Here is a 22,406-nt window from a genome sequence, read left to right as displayed (position 1 = left end):
TGCAAGGGCGGGATTTACTAAATAGTAGTTCTCCCTGTTATAATTTGGTAAGTATTATTGAAGAAACATTGTACTAGAAAAAAAAAAGTTTTCTTATCTTACTTGAACTTGCTATCATTGAGAGGAGCAATTGGATAATTCACATATTGTTTCTGAAAACATGATCAGCTGTTTCAAAGCCTAATTTATACAACATGACTGACCAAAAGAATCATTCTTTCTGTCGTATGTCAGTTGTGAATCCGTAATGAAATCAGTATTTTGTCATGGTGCACAAAACAAACTAAGGTTGGTGATTATTTTAAGTCAGTGATAATCTGATTCATAGGATGGATTAACATAAGCAGGATACAATAATCTTGCGTGGAACATAACTTTGGGCGAGAACAACATATACCAGTATTTTATGAATTTGTTCAATAGTGCACACAAAACAGTCTTGATAATGTAATAATAATAATGATAATGATAACAATAATGATATTTGGGGGATGGTATTTGTTCAAAACCAAATTTTAAAAGATGAATATGTGTACAGCAGTTGACTGTTTACAAAGGCCAGTTTTGCCTTCTCCCATGAGCTGCTGCTATAGACAAGTTTGATTATGTATGGATGTGTCTTATTTAAGAAATAATTACTTTAACATTAATGTCAATTTTGATAGATAATTACTTGTTTTGAATATAATTTCTTTTTAATAATCCCCAAGCCCCATATTTTTCTGCTACTAATTAAACTTTAGTTCTGATATAGATGGAACTTACTCATTTTGTGTTGCAAAAATATCACAGCTTCGTCATAATTAATCTTTATCAGTTGTATTATTTGGATCAATTATTTGACAATTTCTGTTTAATGTGGGAGAGAGAGGAAAACAAACACACGTAGAGCTGACAACTTTAATTATTGAATAACATGTTTGATGTATGGGATATCTTGTAGATAACTCTTTGGGTCCAATGACAGCTTCAAGAGTCCTGTGAACATCTGGAGGTCTACAATGCTTAAATCATGAGCAGTCAAGAATTTATTCTCAACATGGATGCAGATTCTTTATATTAAATGAACACAATATGCAAATGGTATCAAAATGAATGTACCTCATCTTTTATAATTTGTATTTTCAGGTATCCAACTTGTTTGGAAAGGAAAGTTCATCCATTGTGGGTCTTTTGTGTGGAGGCTTTGATATGTCCTCAGCTGTACAGTTGCTTGTCAAGGTAGTTACCTAGAACACCTGAGTCAGTGTTAATTAAATTTCTGCTTTCTTCCTTGAGGTCTGAAATTTGTTCAGAAATGGCATTTTGTATATGATTACTTTGCATTGTGTTGGGTCATTTTTCTATGATTGTTAAAAATTTAGTCCCGGTAATGAAGTTATCAGCTTGTATGACTATATGATTTATGATTCTTCTTCTGCTTTACTTGAAAGCATGGAAATAAATCTGCATTAATGTTTATTCACCTGACATATCTAATCCCTATTTTCTACATAGATATTTAGATAAGAGCTTCCAAACTATTTGGCTCTTGCTTGACATGTCTCCCGAAATATTATGCTTCACTACTTCACTCTTACATCAGAAGGTCACTGAGACCTTCATTTCACATTTTATTCACTTAGGTTACGTTGTGTGTTCAGAGAGTAACCAAAGAGGTTTTTCTGCACCATATACTGTTATTTCTAGAGTCATGAAACTGGTGAGAATATGTATCTTGAGGAATACTACACAAAAATGGTTCATTCTGACCTATATTTCATGCTTCACTACTTTGGTTACATTTCTGTTTGGGTTTTTTCTTCTTCTGAAGCTCTGTTCATGCTTGTACCATTAAATTAGATGATTATATCCATCTTTATCGCACCCTTACAACAAAACAAGGTCAATATGACCTTCATTTCACATTTTACTGCTTAGGTGTGCAATTAGCTTGTGACCAAAACAAATTTCTGCACCCTGTATATATGCTGTTATGCATAGATTCATGAAACTTGGTGAGGAAATGCATCTTGAGGAATACTTTACCCTCATAACAAAATATGTCACTGTGACCTGTTTTTCAGACTTAACTGACTTAATTGTTTTCAGTTTATCTCAAGCTGTGTTCATGCTAGAATCATCAACTAGATGATTGTATCCATCTCTTTTAATAGCACACCCATACAGCAAAGAAAGGTTACAATGACCTACCTTTAATATTTTACTTCCTTATATTAATCTTTTTTCTTCATGTAGCTCATAACCAAATAGATTTTTTTGGCATCCTGATTACAGACAATCCTATTTATATCATGAAATGTTGGTGAGGGGATGCATCATGATGAGCTCTACTGCTCAGTTTGAGTAATATAGGTCATTGTGGCCCACATTTTATTCTTCACTTGCTTGGGTTACATTTTGTCTTTGATGGTCATTTCTCAGGTGAGGTGCTAAGGTGGCTGAGTGGTTAGCATGCTAGACCCGTTACAAAATGGATGCAGGTTGAAATCCTATCATCTGATCAGCCTGTGTCAGATGCCTTGGTGTGTCCTTGGGTAAGGCACTTTGCTCCAGCTGCCTTTCTTATGTCACTACAAAGTTACTTAAAGCCCAATGATCACACATTAAAATCTGGCTTCTTTTGTCTGGACATTGCAAATATCAGGATTTTTACATACTCCCATTAACTCCACCTAACATATTGTTTTTGGTTTTGTACATAATTGTTGAAAAGTCCAGATGTCACAGTCTGTATTAATAGATGCAAATACAAATTCTTTCTTTCTCTCTCTTTTACAGACTCAGACACACACAATCAGCCACAAAGAAAAAATATACACGTGTGCTAATGCTCATCAAGAATATTATGGTGTTACTGAGATATTGCATAAAAGTACAGAACACTATCAGATACAATGATTTGGATGTAGTATTAGGGTCTGCTTTTTCTCAAATGCTTTGCTAAATATTTTTCCTTGTTTTTGTAGTATATAACATCACTTTTTTGTCGTGTAAATTTTGGTCATTTTGAAACACAGCAAGACTTATAAAGTAGATATTTGCAATCAAAATGAAAAAAATTAATTAGATCACCAAACTTGTCATTTGCAGAGAAATCATCTCTTTTTGAAATCATAATATTTGGTATTCTGGTTTGATCACTTGTCTAGTACCTTAATCTTCATCAGTGACCAGTTATTTTTGAAATAATTATAAAATAGTCATTAAAATTATTAGTGAGTGCTCTTTAACATAATGCTTCAAAATTTCATAATGATTCATAATTATCAAAAAGATTTTTGACATGTTATTCCATTTGATCACCATATATCCTGAGACAAGAATTCTTCCACTGGCAAGGAATCTTTTCCATCATGCTGAGGCAAGGATATCTTCAGTATTCTAGGGGTGTACATTAATAACAGCTTCTGAAGCAGATTTTAAGCATATGATTACTAAAGACTTACAATAACCTTGGATATCCTAGAAAAGAATGTTTTTTTAATCTTTTATGCCCTGTCATGATGTTTATGCATGCTGTTTAATGGTATGTTGTCACAATATTGGCTATCCATTTTCACATGATGTCTCAAAACGTGTGAACTTCCATATCCACCATTTTGATTCCTTTTCCATGCAAACTAGCACCTAACATCGTTGTTCTTTCCACATAATAATGAAGGCATGTCTCATTTTGTGCTTAAGGATATCCTAATGCATCACATTTTGTTGCACATGTCAATCACATGAGACTGAATTCCTGACATTTCTCCTTTCTTCTTCAAATAAAACATTAGAAATTTCAACCATCTGTTTTGTTGTTTCATAAATTATTAGATCCATCGATAAACAGAGGCAAAACAAATGGACACACAAACAAGTTGAAACATAATGATTTTCAGTTTTCATGGGATGCAATCAATCATTTGGTTATCATTAAAAAAAGCCAATCATTAATATATAATTTCACATTTCCAAAAGCATTTTGAGAATACTCACTTTTGACATTTGACACGGTGTCATGTTAAACACACAATTCATTTTAATACACTGAAGATGAAAATATCTTTGAACAGTTCACGCTTTCATTTAGTATCATCTTCCGTCAATCGTCTCCACCACAAATACAATATATTTGACCATTCTAATTAAAATTTGTCATTTGTCTATGGCATTAGCAGTTGGTTTTGCAAAATGTATTTGTACATAAAAGTCCTGACATAATAATACACATGCTATGAAAGTTTAATTCCATAACTGATATTGTGTCCCGTAGATCATTATCCAGAAATGCTCGTTCAAGATTACAATCTTGGGGACATATACAAAAAAAAAAAATCACTGACTTTGATTAAATTTATTATTTTGTTGTTGTTTTGTGTTTAATGCCATTTCTTAACACAAGATAGGCCATACATGGCAGCCAGTATAACAGGTGGAGGAAGAACATAGGGAAAACCCCTGTAAGAACCACTGACCCACAGTAAGCTACTGGCAGCTTTCTCAAATACGCACATTGGCTGAACCTGAGACTTGTACCCACATGGATAAAGGTGAGATGGCAGTGATTGGTAAAGGTGAATGCTTTAGACCACTCTGCCACCTGGGGCCCAGATTTTTTTATAATCTCTTTTGGGGGAACTGCATGTGCCCGTCTTTGAAATTTTGTAAAATTGTGTGTGTGTGAAGGGGTGTGCTGGCCTTGTTAATTGTGTAAAAGTGGATGACTGTGTCAGCCAGGTAGACTGTAGAAGTGTGTGTGGGTGGTTACCAGCCTTAAAGATTTTGTACTAGTGCAAGCATGTGGAGTTAGGGATGCTTATTATTGAAGGAAATGTGATTTAATAGTTTTGTTATGTATGTTTTAATATAAAAGTGGACATTTATTTGATTTTTCTTTTTTTGTGTGACCTTTTCAATGCTGAAAATCAGATTGGTGAAATGAAAATCTTTTTCATTTGCAAGTTTGGAAATCAAATTTGATCTTTGAAGCAGATTGACTGTTATTCAGTGAAGAATGAAAGATTTCAAAATCTTTTTTAGCTGTAAGTTTATATATATTGATTACTTTATTATTGCAGATAGCATACGAATCTGGAATCGCTCGTCATCACTCATACTACTTCCTCGCAGCCTTGCATTCTTTGGTCCTTGTCAGCACCTTTGTCTTCCTTCCTAAAGATTTCATCCCCAAAGAGGAGGCTACCAGGACAAACCCAGAAGTAGCAGATGAGAAAGATGTCACTATAGAGCTGCTGAAAAGGTCGATGGAAGGAGGTACATTCATTTCACAGAGGCGTATCTAGACATACTCAGTTACGTGAAAAACACACTGCTAGATTCCATGTTAACAGCTTTGCAGGTGAAATTCAATAGAGATAAGCCATAGATGACTCTTTTTACATTCAAATGCGTATGTGTACTCTCTCCCTAAATGGAAATTTAAGTAAGCAGTGCCTCAGATGTATGTACATTAACATATAAGACATATTGTAGATGTCATTTTCTTGGCATTATTGCAAGATTAATTTTGTTAACAATGTATAAAGAGAACACTCCAGTGGCCTGGTGGTTAGAGCATCTGCCTTGGATGACAGAAGTCATGGGTTTGAACCCAAATACCAATGCCAAATACTTATAAAAATGGTCCTTACAGCTGCCATGCTAGTCACTCAGCAGTAAGAGGTTAGTGTTAGGACTGGTCAGCCTGGTGTCAGAATAATGTGACTTGATGGGACATGATGCTACATGGCATGATGCCCGTGTTAGACATCACTATAAACTGCCACGCTGCAGACATCGTAGTGATATGACTGCAAAATTGTTAAAGCTATGTTAAAAATCCAAATCTCACACACACACACTCACACAGAGTGTATAAAGATTTTATATTTAAAAAGTAATCCAACATATCATAGCATGGTCAACAGGTGAGACAGAATGAGAAATATATTATAGTTCATCAGTTTGATTGCTATCGCTTACCTTGGTAAGAGGTAAATACTATGATTTCTGGAAATTTACACTTTATTACCTGAATCATTGTGTGTCTGTGTTTGCATACATGCATGTGTGTGTGTGTGTTTGCATGTGCATTTAAACATAATACTTGTTTCAAGCAAACCTGGAAATTTCTGGGCTATGCATTATTTTCTAACTAGTGTTAATTCATTGTTATTGAAAGGGTAAATGGAACCAGCTGACCTTTTGGCTCTTGTTGAACTTCTCTCCAGAAGGGGCCCTGGGTAGCCAAGTGGTCTAAGGTGCCCGCCTTTATGAATCACTTGCATCTCACTTCAGTCTGCATGAAATCCTTTGCTTTGTCTAGTCATAGATATAAGATTGCTCAACCAACACAGTGCAAGTTGAGAATAAGAATGCAAACTTGGTTCTCAACACCAGTAAGTATAGACCTCCAAGATGTATACCTTCATAATTCCATTCCATCCTAGAAACTCCTAAGTTTGCATGCAGGACCACACTTTACCAGTTAATTTAGCCTCAGTCTCAGTTCTTAAGATTCAAGGATATTCTTGTCAGTATTCAGAACAACCTCCAAATCCTTGATATTGGACTACTTGGACGACAGTGTACAAAAACATCAGGTGATTATCAAGACATGTTATCCCATGTTTTGTTCTTGATTCACCTTGGATTCCTTGTCAACACTGACAGATTTGTTATCATTCCATCCCATCACTTCATTCATGTGGACAGGTATTTCAGAACCTTTCTGAACAGTGTTTGTGTCTTATAGAAATACACTGTCAGAAATCACAGTCTGTCCAGATGACAGCATAAGTGTCTTGGGTGCCCAATTCCTGTCCTACTTTCCAGAAATGGGTGGGATTTGGCCTTTAGAGGTGTGTTTTTGCACATTGGTTTCCTGGAGATGAAGGCCATAATGAATGCCTTTCATTGTGGCGGGTGATGTTATCTGGAAAAGCTGCTGTCATTCTGTTTGACAACTCAGCTGTCATTTAATGCATCAGAACACATTGGGAAACAAGTCCAGAGACCTTTCCTCATGGGTTTAGTGTTTTCTCAGATGGTGTCATCAGATTCATATTTGAATCCACCACATCCTCGGCAGGCTTAATGTCTTGGCAGGCCCACTGTCCCACCTTAATCAGCTATTCCCCATGGAATTGTCTCATCACCACTCACACTTAAGTCTTATCTGCACCCCCTGGTGTCAACATCTTGTGGATCTCAGTGCAGTGAACATTTGCCTCACTGGTCCCAGATTTTGAAGCCTTTGCCGACAATGACCTTTCCCTGAACTGGAAAGGTCCTAACACATACACATTTCACATTACCCCCCCCCCATTCCATAAATGATGCAGAAAGTGAAGGTATCCATGTGCCAACCAAACCTGATAGTTCCTCACAGGTGGAAAGAATAAAGAATCAAGCACCTCTTGCACCTGATGGAGGAGATTTCCAAGAAAACCGTGCCTTCTTGCCTGCTGAAACATTTCAACTTGCATGCATGGTATATTAATGAAGAAAGAAAAGGTTTTCCAAACAGGTGGTGGACTGCAATGCTTATGCAGAAAGGTCCATTACCTTAAATAATTACATTTGATGGTACGAGCAAATATACATATCTCCCAACACAACCAAGGTGACTCAGATAGCTAACTTCCTTTAGCTTTTGGAGGCTACATTTTCTTTCTGTGGCATTCATGTGACATTTCTACAATCTCACATATTTTCATATATGGAATAGAGAACTTAGGCCAGAACAAACACCACGGACCTTGCAAAATATTCACCATTCTTGACCCAAGCCCTTGGTCCTTTGCGCTGAATGCAATGGGTTTTGATGTTGCTGAACAAAGCACCCTTTGAACCGATGTCTCACGTCTCACTGACCCACCTATTATACAAGATCTGCTCACTAGACACTCCTGTTACAGCAGGCAGAACTAGTGAGATAGACTCCATATTAATCAATCCGTGTTTTTTGCCACAATATTAATCAACCCATACTATTTGCTTCAAAGTTAATTAACCCATACTATTTGCCTCCATATTCATCAACTCGTACAGTTTGCCACAAAGTTAATCAAACCATACTATTTGCCTATATATTTATCAACTCATACTATTTGCCTTCATGTTAATCAACCCATACTTTTGCTGGATCTGTGGAAGCAATATTTTTTTCGTTAAACTGCATCCTTTCTTTAACCGCATCCTAACCCTTGCCCATATCTTATTTGAGACTAGAATCTACTTCAGGTGTGTTAGGAGGTTGTAACCAGGAACTCTTGGGAGACAGGATTAACTCCGTCCATTTCTTACCTATTCTCCTCATTTATTATGATCAGGTAAGGTATTTAAAGAAGAAATTATTTTATTTAAACAATACCTACCAGATCATAATACACAGATCACAGATCATAATATGGGAACACCCCTTCCAAGCCATCTACACAGTTACATCCCTGTATGAACATGCACATCTGCTCCATGAGGAGTTGCCAATCCCTCTTTTCAAGGGGAGACCACTCTCATCTGACTTTTATCTTTTGTTGCTGTGAAAACAAGGCAGATAACGTCGTGAGTGTCTTTCTGTTCTTGAGACAGCTGGATTTGTGATGTAGTGGATGTACTTATAATGCATTGTGATAGGGTAAGTATTATTTTTTAAAAAAATATTTACTCTTTAAAAGCTGTTTTCTTGACTTCTTATATACATGTATTTGACAGCCCAATGCAGGTGATAATTGTTTGCAAATTCTGTTTCATTATGTTTCTGGGCAGTTAAAGTAACAGTTATGAGTAAAATTCAAACGTAGAATGGTGTTCTCTCATACATGTACAAAAAGTTAGCAGATGTTTTAAATATTAATCAGGAACCCTACAAACCACTTTATTCACTCAAAATACATATTTTGCATTTTATTTTCTGACAGTATTGATTTAATTGCATTTCATAGGTGATGTAGTAGATGAGAAGACAGGAGTCCTCAAAGAAAACAACTATGAGAAGAAAGAATTACCCACTTTGATGAGCTGTGTTAGACAACCACTCTATATTATCCACTTAGTCTGGCTATGTATTCTACAGCTGAGGTTCTACTATGTGATAGGGACACTCAATCCATACCTGAACAGGGTCCTGAATAAAGACGAAAAAATGGGTATTAATTTTTAAATGCATGAAGTAGGAGCACATCATCTAAATTAAGTTTTGCATTACACACCTCACTGTTATAGTTATCTTAATTGTCACCATCGTTATCATCTTGTTGCCTTAACGTCTGTTTTATCAGCAAAGCATAGGCATTACTTTGTCAGCAGTGGTGGTACCAGCCAGTAGCAGTATGGACACTTTGTACTGAGTTTTTAAACGTTGTATCACATTTTGAAAAGAGCAATAGGTGACCTGTTGATATGAATCACTCCTTGAATGCCAGTAGATTTCTCAGGTGTATAAATACCTGTTAATTGTAGGTCCTCTTGTCGTAAAATATTTAAACTTGATATGTAGATCACAGCTCAAACCTCACATGCTGATCATTTGTAAAGCACAGTAGAATAATTGCAATGGAATCTTAGATTTCAAAAGAGCATGTGAATTTGAGACTATACGTTAAGATAAATACCTTAAACTTGATATTAGTAGGAATCTTGAGGGGTATGCAATTTTGAGTTTAGTACATTTACGGGTAAAGAATGTTTATTAATGTCAAGCCAGGTGTGATTTCATTTTCTGGAACAGTCTTCACATTGGGTTCTGATCATGTGTTTCTTGACTGATTGGCTTGATATATTTGCAACCCAATTACACCAATATTTGCCATAGCACGAAATTCTTTTTAGTAGACTCTTTCATTTAAAAGACACCAGATCAGTACACTTGTCTGAAATGATAACTTCCATAAACATGACACCTGATCGCAAAGGACACATCCATATACAGTACACCTGATCACAAAATATACTTTCATATACAAGATGCATGATCACAAAGGACGCTGCCATGTACATAGAACCTGATTACAAATAACACTCCCATATATAGGACACCCAGTCACAGATGAAACATCAACAGTAAACTGGATCACAAAAGATGCTTCTATACATGAGACACCTGATCACAACAACACCTTGTACGAAGTAGCAACCTGTTAAAATTTTTTCCACATATTTCATCTTTGTAAATAGAATGTCTCTTATTTAGCAGTTATATACAGATTTCAGTGGATATGTTGTGCCTTAATGAATACAATTTGCATATTTTAAAAATATTTTCAATGGCTGCCTATAGATATTAGAAAAGAAATTTAAAAAGAAAAACTAAGGTGCTACAAAATAGGAAATCATGGAATCTTATTTGATATGGTTTGCATGTCCTTACCTTTCAGTGAGCCACTTCACCAACATTTGTTTCTACATCATGATGGGTGGTCTTCTGTCCTCCTTCCTCACTGGAGTTGTCTATGACTGGCAGAAGAGATGCTTTGCAAGTATGAATCCATCTTTATGATCCCCTGTCTTAGTCTTGTCTGTGCAACATATGCATCAGATGGACCCTCACTTTTTGACATCATCTTTGTAATCATCATTAGAGTATGCATTAAAATCGATATTCTTGTTTTTAGTGTAGGCATTAACATTTTGTTCTCACCTTAGAGTTGGCATTAACATCTTTGTTCTCATACAGTAGGCATTAGGATCTTCTCATCATTAAAGTAGGCATTCAATATTCTTGTCATTGGTGTATGCATTAACATCTTGTTCTCACCATAGAGTAGGCATTAACATCTTTGTTCTCATCATACATTAGGCATTAACATCTTTGTTCTCATACAGTAGGCATTAACATCTCATCATTAAAGTAGGCATTCTATATTCTTGTCATTAGTGTATGCATTAACATTTTGTTCTCACCATAGAGTAGGCATTAACATCTTTGTTCTCATCATAGAGTAGGCATTAACATCTTTGTTCTCATACAGTAGGCATTAAGATCTTCTCATCATTAAAGTAGGCATTCTATATTCTTGTTATTAGTGTATGCATTAACATTTTGTTCTCACCATAGAGTAGGCATTAACATCTTTGTTCTCTTCATTAAAGTAGGCATAGGCATCTTTTTTTTTCATCATAGAAAAGGCATATAAATCTTGGTTCTCATCATTAGAGAGCACATTAACATCTTTGTTCTTATAGAGTAGGCATTAACATCATTGTTCTCATCACAGAGTAGGCATTCATATCTTTGTTCTCCTCAGAGGTGTGAAAATAGGCCACAATGACATATCTGTCTTAATAGGTGTGTAGTTAGGATTAGGATTGGATTAGAAGTAGGATCACACAATAATGGAGCTGGTCGGACACAGCAATCCAGAAATATCATTTTATCACAAAATTGATGGAATGGTAAAGTTTTTGTAATGTAATTAAATTCAAAATACAAGTTTAATATTCTTTGTTTTTGAATATTTGACACTGTGGCATAAATTTAGATTATTTAATGTCCCATCGAAATACCAGTTTAAATTTCCAGTTGTATACTTATTATATCCTATTACGTTTCTTGGGTAAGAATACGATAGTCAACCTGTTCAGCAACATCAGTGATTGTTGTCATGACGATTCCCATAAGCACTTGCTTCAGTCACATGATATTTGCAAACTCTGCAGTGTTTTGCTAAGAGGTAGATATTGAATGACAAATAATGCCTTTGCCCCAATATCATTTACAGATTGTGAATTTAGAAACAAATTACATGAATATGTTGATTCTAGTGAACAAACTGATAAAACCCAGAAAAACCAAGAAGAAGGTAAAAAAAAAATTGAAACTTCCAATGAAGAATTAGATTTTTTTGGAAAAAAATGAACATCATTGTCACACCTTCAAAAAATCGCTTGAAGCAGAACCTTTGCAAAGACTTGACTACAGTGTTGAAGGGACATATAATTGTAAACTTCATCTTCTCCCACACTGTTCAAGTATGGTTGGAAGAATCAAAGAGGAGAATCCTTTAGTAGAGAGTGTTATTGTTTGGTTTATCATAAAACTCCAAACATAAGAACTTTATTTCCTATTTCATAACATTCATCTGCATATACGTATACATGCATACACACACACACACACACATGCCTTGAAATCATCAAGATAAGGAAGATATTATAAAATGTCATGAAAAGTTTTGAATTTAAAAGCCCTTTTTGATATATGACTAAATTTGGATAGTCTTTTCCTTACAGATAGCCGATCAAGCCTGCGACAAAATCTGATGCCTGCTGTGTTGCCTCTAGCAATAGCCAGTTCCCTGGCTGTCCTGTTATCAGTTTTGGTTTTAATTCCAGTGCAGGGTCTGCTGTACTTGATTTTTATCATCATGACACTCTTCAGGTCCTTCCTGTACAGCATGGCAGCTGCTTTCCTCAGTGCTATGTAGGTCATATATGTATTTATTTATTTTTTGTCTAGAGCTGTATCTCACTGCAGTAACCACATCCTTCTGTCAAGATATCTATCAATCAGACCATCTCTGAGCTTATCTGTTCATCTGTCTGATTATATATGTGTATCTATCCATCTATTTATAAATCTACTTACCTACCTATATGTCTGTTCATCCCTCTATCAGAAGAGGAAAATAACAGGAAAAAGATGAATCTGGCAGATCTTTGTATGATGTTTAACAGTGACATATTTATATCAATTATCTGTAGAAATATACAGTGATGTCAGGTAAATTTGGATTGCATATCTAAGTGCAGAACTGCCAACCCTTACAATTTGCCATATGTCTTGCAGAAATTTCTCTATAAATACAGACTTGCGAAATAAAAACACAAATAAAGGAAATGATTCTTAGCTGCAAAATCTGGCTACTGGATTGACCATGTTGATTATGATCTGAATTTCACATTAGATTCAGTGGAATATTTCACGAAACCCAACTAGCTTTACCTCTGAGTACCTCAGATGCTTTAAACTGCACATATTTTATGCAGCAAAATGTCTGCATGATCAAGCCATTGTTTTTGTTTTAATGGCATCCAACATGCAAGCGTTCAGGACAAAAAGTCGAATGACATCTTAAAAAGTTTTCATAGTACAGAAGAATAAAATGGAATATTCAGATTCTTGGGGGGAAAAGCAGGAAGGGGAACAATTATGTTTAGTGGACATCATACGTTGATATGAGTATGTCACATGGTGGGAAAGATGTTTGTCATCACCACACCATTCTGTTTTAAAGGATTATATCAGGTTGGGAGATATCAAGTAGCCATTGAGCTCTGTAGGGTTAGGAACAGCAGTTTGTGAAACTACTGGAGGTAATTAAGGCTAAAGTAAACTTTACAAACTTTTGAGTTGAACACGATGTTTACCATTATTACAGCAGTCTTGAATATCACTTCTGGACTTTTAAATGCATTTTTTCCAGTTTAACAATAGCAGTACATGATATTTTGTTACACCTTACTGAAAACTGGCCCAGCTTTTGGAAAAAAATCAACTGCATTACTGAGAAGACAGGTCTGTAAATGTTTTAAAGTACAAATGATCTTTTGGATGAATTTTTTATAGCACTTCCAGAATTTTATAGCCTTATATGCAAATGGGATGTAAGTCTTTCCAAGAAAACACACAGCAAAATAGAACAATTATTGGGATGGGGCTTTGTCCAGAATTCTTTAAGCAATTTCTTAAAATATAATCCCTGTTAATTCACAAGAAAACAGGGAAGAGAAATGTCTAGATTAACAGGGTTCACTATTCAATTTTGATTTGTCTTTTTGACAGCAGAAATACAGACTTTTTCACAATATTACTTATTCATATATCATTTTGTTCATTTATGGAGTCCAACTGTGGCTGTTATGGCTGTGCTGTTACTGTTATTTCCCATTTCATTATGGATTTTGAACATATAAGTTTGTTTCTTAAAATATCAAGTATGTGCACACAAAATAATGAATCCTGTTCTACTTTGTTTTTATGTGTGTATATATAGTATGTATAATTTATTCCAGGTTTCCAAGTGAGTATTTTGGCCTGCTTTATGGGATCATGATTATTTCTGGAGGTGTGTTTGGGTTTTTACAGTTTGCATTCTTCACATGGGCTGAAACCTATGTGGAAGCCCCTCTCCATGTGAGTATTCTTCTAGACATTTTATGTGCAATGGTATTGCTATTTACTTACTGCATTTACTAATGTTGCATAATGAAACTGGCAGATATGGGTCTATACAGTTTGTCAAAACTGTTCAGAAGAACAAAGGCCCTGGTCTGCCAGTGCATTATGCATTGAAAGATCTGGATCTTTGTTGTTTGTGGTTGAACTCTACTTGTAAGCAAATGCATGTTTTGTAAGAAAGTTTCAAAACATAATTCATCCCTCCTTGCTATTGTCTTAGCTGCATCATGTTTGTTTTTGTATATCTGGTTTTGATATGAAATTGCAGTTAAATATGTCTTATTTATGTATATATTTAAACAAGAAAAATCTAATTTGATGACACATGATTGCTGAATGTTTATTTTTACAATAAACTGGTTTAAAAGACAATCAGAATATCTTTTTTGTGAAATAAAAAAAAGTTGAAGCATGTACAGTTCTCCCTGTCTATAATGATGTTAATTGGAAATGTAAAAGTGACTTTTGTTACAAGTAAAGCTATGTCAAGTGATTTTTATTACAAGTAAAGCTATGTCAAGTGACATTTGTTGTAAGTAAAGCTATGTTATATTGAGGTGTGGTCTGATAAGGCTGTGTCATATTGAAAAACAAGGGTATTTAAAAATGATAAATCTTATTTTAATTGTTTCTGAAAATTCAAGATCTAAAACTATAAGGGAAATAAATTAGAAATTATAAAACAAATCTGAAACATTTTAATTGGATCCAAAACTATATCAGTGTTCTATGAGGGACTGCTTTATACTCAGGGATTTTACAGTAAGGTATGGCTATACAAGACATTCAGCTAGACGGAGTTGTCATTTGTCAGATGGATCAGAAATATGGTGGCTTATTTCCATATATGTGACAGCCTCAAATTAAAATAGGGAAATGTACACAATTTTATCAGGAGATTTTACCCCAAATCAGGAGGAATCTCACTGACTTAAGTTTTAGCTATCCTGGTTGCAGGTCATGTAAGCCTATGGCATGACCCTTTGTCCAGCCATCCACATTAATTATTGTTTACTTGTTTTCAAAACAATGCTGATTCTTTTGGATCAAACTTGGTAGGAAATTCGTTAGGACTTGCTCTGCCACAGTTGTGTTTAAAGTGGCTAATGCATGCTTCCGAAGCAGCCATATGGAGAACTTATTTTAACTTCTCCAAAATGGCTGAGCCTGTTTTTATCACACTTGTTACAAATGTTTTATCAGAAATGTTCTTTCATCTATCAAAATTTTGACTCCGATGAGCATCTAACAGTTTTGTGGCTTTCATAACAACCATAAGGAAAACTTAATTTCAACTTCTTTTCCATTACAGCTGATCTATTTTTGATGTAGATTTTGTAAGGAATAAGGATGTTTCTTAAGACACACTGTCAGAATTATATCTGCTTTGACTTCCATAGCATTGTCAGGAAAATGTATCTTCTACTTATTCTCCAGAATGGGCCAGTTTTTTTTATCAAACCAGGTAGAAGAACTGTTTTTAACTTCCTGTTCAAAACTGCTTAGCCATTTTTATCAGACTTGGTAGGAACAATTCTTTGGACTCGTTCTACCAGATTTTTGTCAAGAGTGGCTTTTCCAGCAATTACGTGACTTCCATAGCATCTAGATAGAAACCCTCTTTTTGACTTGGCTGGTTTTGATGAAACTTGAGGGGAATATTCCTTAGAATATGCTGTGCCAAATTTGTGTTGATCTCTTATTGGTTGTGGCTTCAATAGCAACCAGGGGGAAAACCTACAAATGGTACTCATCGTCTATCAAAAGATAGCCATATTTAAAACCTTGTTATGGCTATTTCACCTGCACAGAAAGTCATATTGACACGGGGTTTGAGAGAAAGACTTCTTTGGATGTCTAGTTGGTCCTTATGAAAATGGTGCTGCACTGACCTCTAGTATAGCTGCCAAAGTGACCATCTTGAAAATCTTCTTATTGCTATTCCTCCTTGATGGATGGTCAAATCAATATGGATTATACTCAAAGATCCTGTTGGACATGAATGAAAATTGTGCTGATCTGACAAAATACATTTGCCATGGCAGCTGTCTTGAAAATCATGTTATGGCTAATTCACATCAATGGAAAGACATTGAAATGGGGTTTTCACCAGAAGAATTCTTATGGTATATAGTTTGTTCTAAAGTAAACTTGTGCTGATCTGTTCTCCAGTATAGTCACAATGGTGGACATTTTCAGAATCTTGTTACTTCTGCTTCGTCAAGATGGATGGTCATATAGACATGGGGTTTTCACCAAAAGACTTTTTATTGTGTTTACTTGGTCCATAATGAAAACAGTGCTGATCAGAAATCCACAGTGGCAGCCGTCTTGAAAATGTTATCACTGCTCCTGAATGGTTGGTCCGTCAAATGGGGTTTTCACCAAAAGATATTATGTATATCTGTTGTGTTTTAACATTTTTTTGTCATGATTGTAGACTATATTTTAAGATCATTATTACCACTAGGTAAACATGTTTACATGGTTCTGAGTTCAGAACATTGGTTTTCCCCTTTAGAAATAACCTAGTCTACTTGATGTTTATCAAGTTCTTTACAAAATTTTTAGTAAAAGATGTGGCCTTGTTCACAACTTTGAATGTTCTGGAAATGAACTTTTGACCTCAACCTGGTCCTCTTATTGTGTCTTGGTAGTGGATTCATTCTTGTTGTGTACAGTTCTAATTTGAGGATTTATTTATTTAAATTGTACATTGGAATTACAGAGTGTTCATTGATTCTTTTTGGACTTAATCACTGCTTTGGGGATTATTTTTGAATTCATTTAAAGACATTCTTGTTTATATCATTGTGATACATCAAGATTGTTAGCACAACAAATCATTCCATGTTTTTGGCAAATGAGCACATTCAAGATTGGAATTCATTTGGAACATGAACACCACTGAAACTCATTTGGAATACCCTATACTTTTGACATGAGATAGAACTTTTGGGACTGTTTTTGATTTAATTCACAATACTGTAATTTCTTTTTAAATTTTCACTTTGTATTCTAGGGAAATGCATTATTTGTAGAAATTTACTAAACTTGTTGCTTTTTGCTCTTTTCTGTTTCTTTGTTTAAGACCATAGTGTCGTAACAATATATAATGCTGTTTAGTATGTCCTAAATTAAAATGGTGCTAATCTTGTATCGAGTATTTGTATTTGAATTTTTTGTACAAGCACAAATACTTTATGCCATCTGATCTTGAAAATTCATATCATAATATTTTTACTTGAAAACAGTTTTTTAGACATTGATGGGAGGAAAGAGAAGCATTGTTGATACCATTAATATCATCCTCCCATTCATACGATTCACATGTATGACTTTTAGTTTATGTAAATTTCCATATACAAGTCAAACCCATGGCATAATATGGGAAAAGTTGAAAGAAAAATTTTCAGTATACACAGAATAATATGGTATAGACTGTGGATAGCTGATTTAAACAAAAATATAACACTCAAAAACCATTGTCACACTTTAAAACTGCTATTATATAACAAAAGGTTAATCACAGCATTACACAAGTTGTCATGGTTTTCTATATTTACATAATGCCACATTGATGTGACCATAATAATATACCGGTAGCCCTCATTTTATTTGTGAAGATAATGTGTTATCTCAAGATAATTTCATTTTATACCTAGAAATATAGTATGAGATTTCATTGTATCTCGTGTTTCCAAGGTAAGATTTGAACCAGTAAAATTTCTCTCATTTCTGAAACAAAAGGTGCATTGGTCAAGGGAGGTAACCAATAGATAGGATGGCATTTTTTTATAGCTAAACATGGAATGTCTGATATGCATTTATAGTTCCTATCAGTCCTGCATTTTCATACTGATATTTATCACTGCACCTAACATGTAAATTTTCATTTTCAGAATTTACTATGTCTAATAGGATATGTTCTCTGTCTTACAGACTGACCTCTTCCTTCTGTGTTTGGTTCTGTTCTCCTTCATCCATCCTCTGTACCAGTGGTACAGGTGCTCCAGAGCTGAAAAGGAATTTACAATATAGAAAGTGTTTTTCATAGAAATATGCCATTTTGCCAAAAGCTTTCCTCAAGCAGTTTATAGCATTTATAATCTAGGAAGATACGACTACTTGACAGTCAGTTGTATTCATGAAAGATTAGTGAAAATATATTATCATGGTTAAAGAAATTGTTTACTTTGAAATGATTTGCAGATTTCCTTGCATTGATCCCTGGCTTTATAGTCATGTAACTTGTTTTTTCATCAAATATTGAATATTTAGAAATGGTCATATCTGACTTTGTTAGGAATATGGCTAGAGTCACAGTTTTTCTTTTGTACTGCCACATACTTGCGAAATATCACTGATATTGAGAAACTTGTAATACTTTACAAATGCCTGCCATCATGTGAAGTGTATTTAATATGTTATTTTCCATGTGTCCATCCATTGGATACCAGTTTGGTTCATGTCCAATAACTTCAGTTGTCCACCATCTACAGTGAACATACTTTGTGGATGACATGCACTTGGTTTAAGGAAGAAGCCTGTCTTTTTAAGGGTCAAAAGGTCAGAGGTCAATTTTACTGTGAATGAAAGAAAGAAAACAGTTTCTGCATGATAAACTGAGTTTTATACCAAAGGTTCTGACCAATAAATGTTGAATTATAAGAATTTGTTATGCAGATGGATTATAAATGAAATACAGATTATAAGAGCAAATCGATCTTGGCATTTGTAGGCATTGGGCGTGGTGTGTTAAGTAGTGTGTATGTCTGTGTATGTGTAGATCCTAATGGTCACCTGAGTTCAGTGGTCATCTGGTTATAACATTCATTTGAATTTTCCCCTGGGAAATTTGTTATATAAATGTCATGTAATCAGGCGTAACCTGTCCACTGCAGTCGGTGGCCACATGTTTCTTAACCAAGCAGTGGTTTCACCCTGCCTTCTGCTGTCACTGGAACATAGGAGCAGTGACTACGAGTATGAAAATTAAACTTCTTTTGTTTTATGAGCTTGATATGGTATATATAAAGGCATACTGTTAATTGATATTTAAATGTTTCATATTTTGATTGTACTTAATATAATCCAGTGACTCTCAAAGGTATTGACATGTAGTTTCGAAAGCAAGGCAGTTTTTCCTTACAGGAAAGGCTCGAAGCAATTCTATTTTAAATTGATTTTCTTTGTTTTTTCCTGTCAATATGATGAATCTGTTAATTGTTATTTATATTATTTTGAATTGAAGCTGTCTCTGATGAAAAAATAATACATGAAAAATAATGCATGCAATCTGCAAGTAGAGGTACAGTGTACTAGTGATACCCCATACGGTTTAGGTGCTAATAACAATAGCCCCAGGAAGCTTCTTTTCATTCACTAATCATCAAAGGTTGCAAAGTCAAGCCAAATAACTGTCTTTTGATCTCAGTGACTTTGAGCAACAGCTTAATCCATCAATGTTTAAAGTGTAAACACTTGTTTTCAAGCCCAATTATACAAACTGTCCTAAGATATTTAGATAAATGGATGTGGACTTTACACAAAGTACAGGAATGCATACATAAACTGAAGTGGTTTATGATTCATCATGGACAATCAAACATGCTGATATCAGTGATAGAAGTTTCATACAGTGCACATGAAATGGGGATGGAGATTGTGCAAAACAAGGATCAGTGACTTTTTTAAGGCGTAGTTATGACTTAATGTACTTGATGCACGTGTAGAGTAGAACTTGTTTTGTTTTTTTTAGAATTCTTTTTGCTAAATAACCAGACTAAATATATCTTGGTAGTGTACTTCTACTGCAAATAATAATGCATGTGAAATAATAATAATAATACTGATAATAATGCTAATGCTATTTGGTACATAGTACATAACTTTTTCCTGAACCAAATTTGATAAAATTTGATAGCTGAATTTGCCTTTGGAGACCACATGTCTACAAAGGCCACTTTTGCCTTTTTCCATGGGTGGCTGCTGTAGACAGGTTTTATTCTGTGTGTGTGTGTATATATATATATATATATATATATATATATATATATATATATATATATACACTTTTAGTCTTTTTTAAGAAATCCATGCTTTAGTTAATTATTACATAATGTAGTTTTTGGAAAGTTATTTTAGTATTATTTTTGCAGTGTGTACATGTATTGACTTTTCTATTGTGTAAAACAATCTCATGAAAGAGATATGAAAACAGTTACAAACATGACACAGTGCAGAGTTGTTATTGGAAGCTAATTGATGGATTTTTTTCAATCCAAGGAGCTTTTTTGCAGTTATTAACTCTGTTTTCAACCATATACAGTTAGGAATTTTTAATTGATTTACATTTTGTCCTGTAACCCATTGTTGTTATTTTGCTTGAAATCTTCACATATGTTTTTAATTCTATTGTTTTTTTTAATTTTATAATCCCTTTACACATTAGGGAATGACAAGTTTTGAAACTACTGTAAAACATACCCCCAGCTATAGACAGAAAAGACCATGATCTACTGTAACATTATGTGCTAACAGTTCAGGGTCAGTGCTATTTGAAATCATGTGCGGAACTATCAGTGAAGACACAGATATGCCTGTGCATTATGCAATATCAGATTCAAATTTGCATTTTCCATAGCTGTTCAATATTTGAATAAACTAAGTAATTATCAGTTGATTTTTACGGTCAGTTTAAAGTATTTTGTATAATGCCCACTTTATTAGGTCAGTGACATCACCTATGAATTACAAAATGAAATTATTTAACAGATAATGGTTCAAGATTAGGCACAAGTGTAATACATGTTTTTGCTTTTTGTGAGCAGTTATGAACATTAATAGTTTGTTTTGCTAGTTGTATAGAATACATATTAATGTATCAAAGTATTCAAGAATGTACACAAGTTCTTTTATGTGTTTTTTTTTGTATTTAAAATATGTGTATACAGTTCATGTACATCTGCTTTAGTCTTGGTCACTTCTGAATCTAAAATAAAATTTCCCAGAAAGGTACTGTTTATTTTCCATCAGTCAGTATTTTTTTCTCTCCATCTAGCAAAAGATTGCAGTGTTTCTTTGCTTTTTTCATCTCGTAAATTGTATTTAGATTGTTTATTTGTCACTTTGTAAAGTAGATTTAATTGAAATACTTTTTCTTGAAGATTCTGGATTTGCAGAGTAAAGTGACATTGTTTTGGTGTAGCTCTATTTTGCAATTATATGCCAAGTGTTTCAACTCCAGGTCGGAAACTATGTAACAGAAAGAAGCAAAACCAGCAAGTTTAATGTTCCCTCGAATACATAGTGAAAATTCAAATGACTCAGTATTGTGAATTAAATCCGAAATAATCCTCAATGTCCTTCAAATAAAAAAATATTGAATGTCCGCAATGAATGCCAAAAGTCTTGAATGTCTTGATTTGTCACAGTGATATGATCCAGAGTATCTTTGAGTGAGCCCATAATCCCAAGGTAGTTTATTCAGTCCAAGACATCAATGAGTACTTTGTAATTCCAGTGAATAATTTAAATAATTCCTCATTGTATATGAACACAGCTGTAAGTTATTCCACAGACTCATCATAAAACAGGAGTGAAGACTTTGTTTACAGAACTTCTGTTTATATACAGCTGTAACCTGACCAATGTTGCAACATAATTTTATAGAAAACTGATCATTTCTAATGAAAAAATTCAATAATTTATAAACAAGCTCAGGTCTTCAACTTAAATTCAGGTAAATGTTTTGTTTATTACTTAGAATCATGACAGAACTCAGATTCATGACAAAAATCAGGTAGGCAAACCATGACAGTAATGTAGGCAGAGACTACCCTCAATCTTGGACAACGGTCAAGTACAAAGTATAAATTAAACATATATGACACAAGAAACTTGTATGTTCATTTGAAGTGTTTAGTAGAATATTAGTGTCCTTAAGGATTATGGAAATATTCTAACTTCAGAGAGGCATATACGAAATGTTTTCATTTACTTTACTAGATTTTCTGTATATAGTAAGAAGTGGAAAATTATGATCGTTAAACCGAACAAATGAAATAAACTTTTTGATTGTTCTTTAAATTTATGAATATTGTATGTTGGGTTTTTTCCTTCAGAAATTGCCTTTTTAGAGGGATAAGTGTTTGGAAGTGATAATGTACAAAGTACTTCATTTTGATTTTCTATGAAAGTGTTCAAAGGTTTTATTACTTGACATACCTACCTGTTCATC

The 22,406-nt window shown here is 34.2% G+C and overlaps 1 protein-coding gene across 1 annotated transcript in view; it reads left to right on the top strand.

Annotated features, from left to right (window-relative positions):
* Positions 1-20,164, top strand: part of LOC149802972 (equilibrative nucleobase transporter 1-like) — a 64,376-nt gene extending 44,212 nt beyond the window's left edge. The window contains exons 5-11 of the mRNA XM_089952511.1: positions 1,129-1,221; positions 5,064-5,259; positions 8,931-9,134; positions 10,362-10,463; positions 12,217-12,406; positions 13,999-14,119; positions 18,107-20,164. Of these exons, the coding sequence (XP_089808637.1) occupies positions 1,129-1,221; positions 5,064-5,259; positions 8,931-9,134; positions 10,362-10,463; positions 12,217-12,406; positions 13,999-14,119; positions 18,107-18,205 (1,005 nt within the window). The 3' untranslated portion in view covers positions 18,206-20,164. The remainder of the gene's footprint in view (positions 1-1,128; positions 1,222-5,063; positions 5,260-8,930; positions 9,135-10,361; positions 10,464-12,216; positions 12,407-13,998; positions 14,120-18,106) is intronic.
* The last annotated feature ends 2,242 nt before the right edge of the window (positions 20,165-22,406 follow it).

This window comes from Sinohyriopsis cumingii, chromosome 3, assembly GCF_028554795.1.
Source record: "Sinohyriopsis cumingii isolate HCF-2022 chromosome 3, ASM2855479v2, whole genome shotgun sequence".
Lineage (NCBI taxonomy): Eukaryota > Metazoa > Mollusca > Bivalvia > Unionida > Unionidae > Sinohyriopsis > Sinohyriopsis cumingii.
This window is presented reverse-complemented; position numbering and strand designations above follow the sequence as displayed.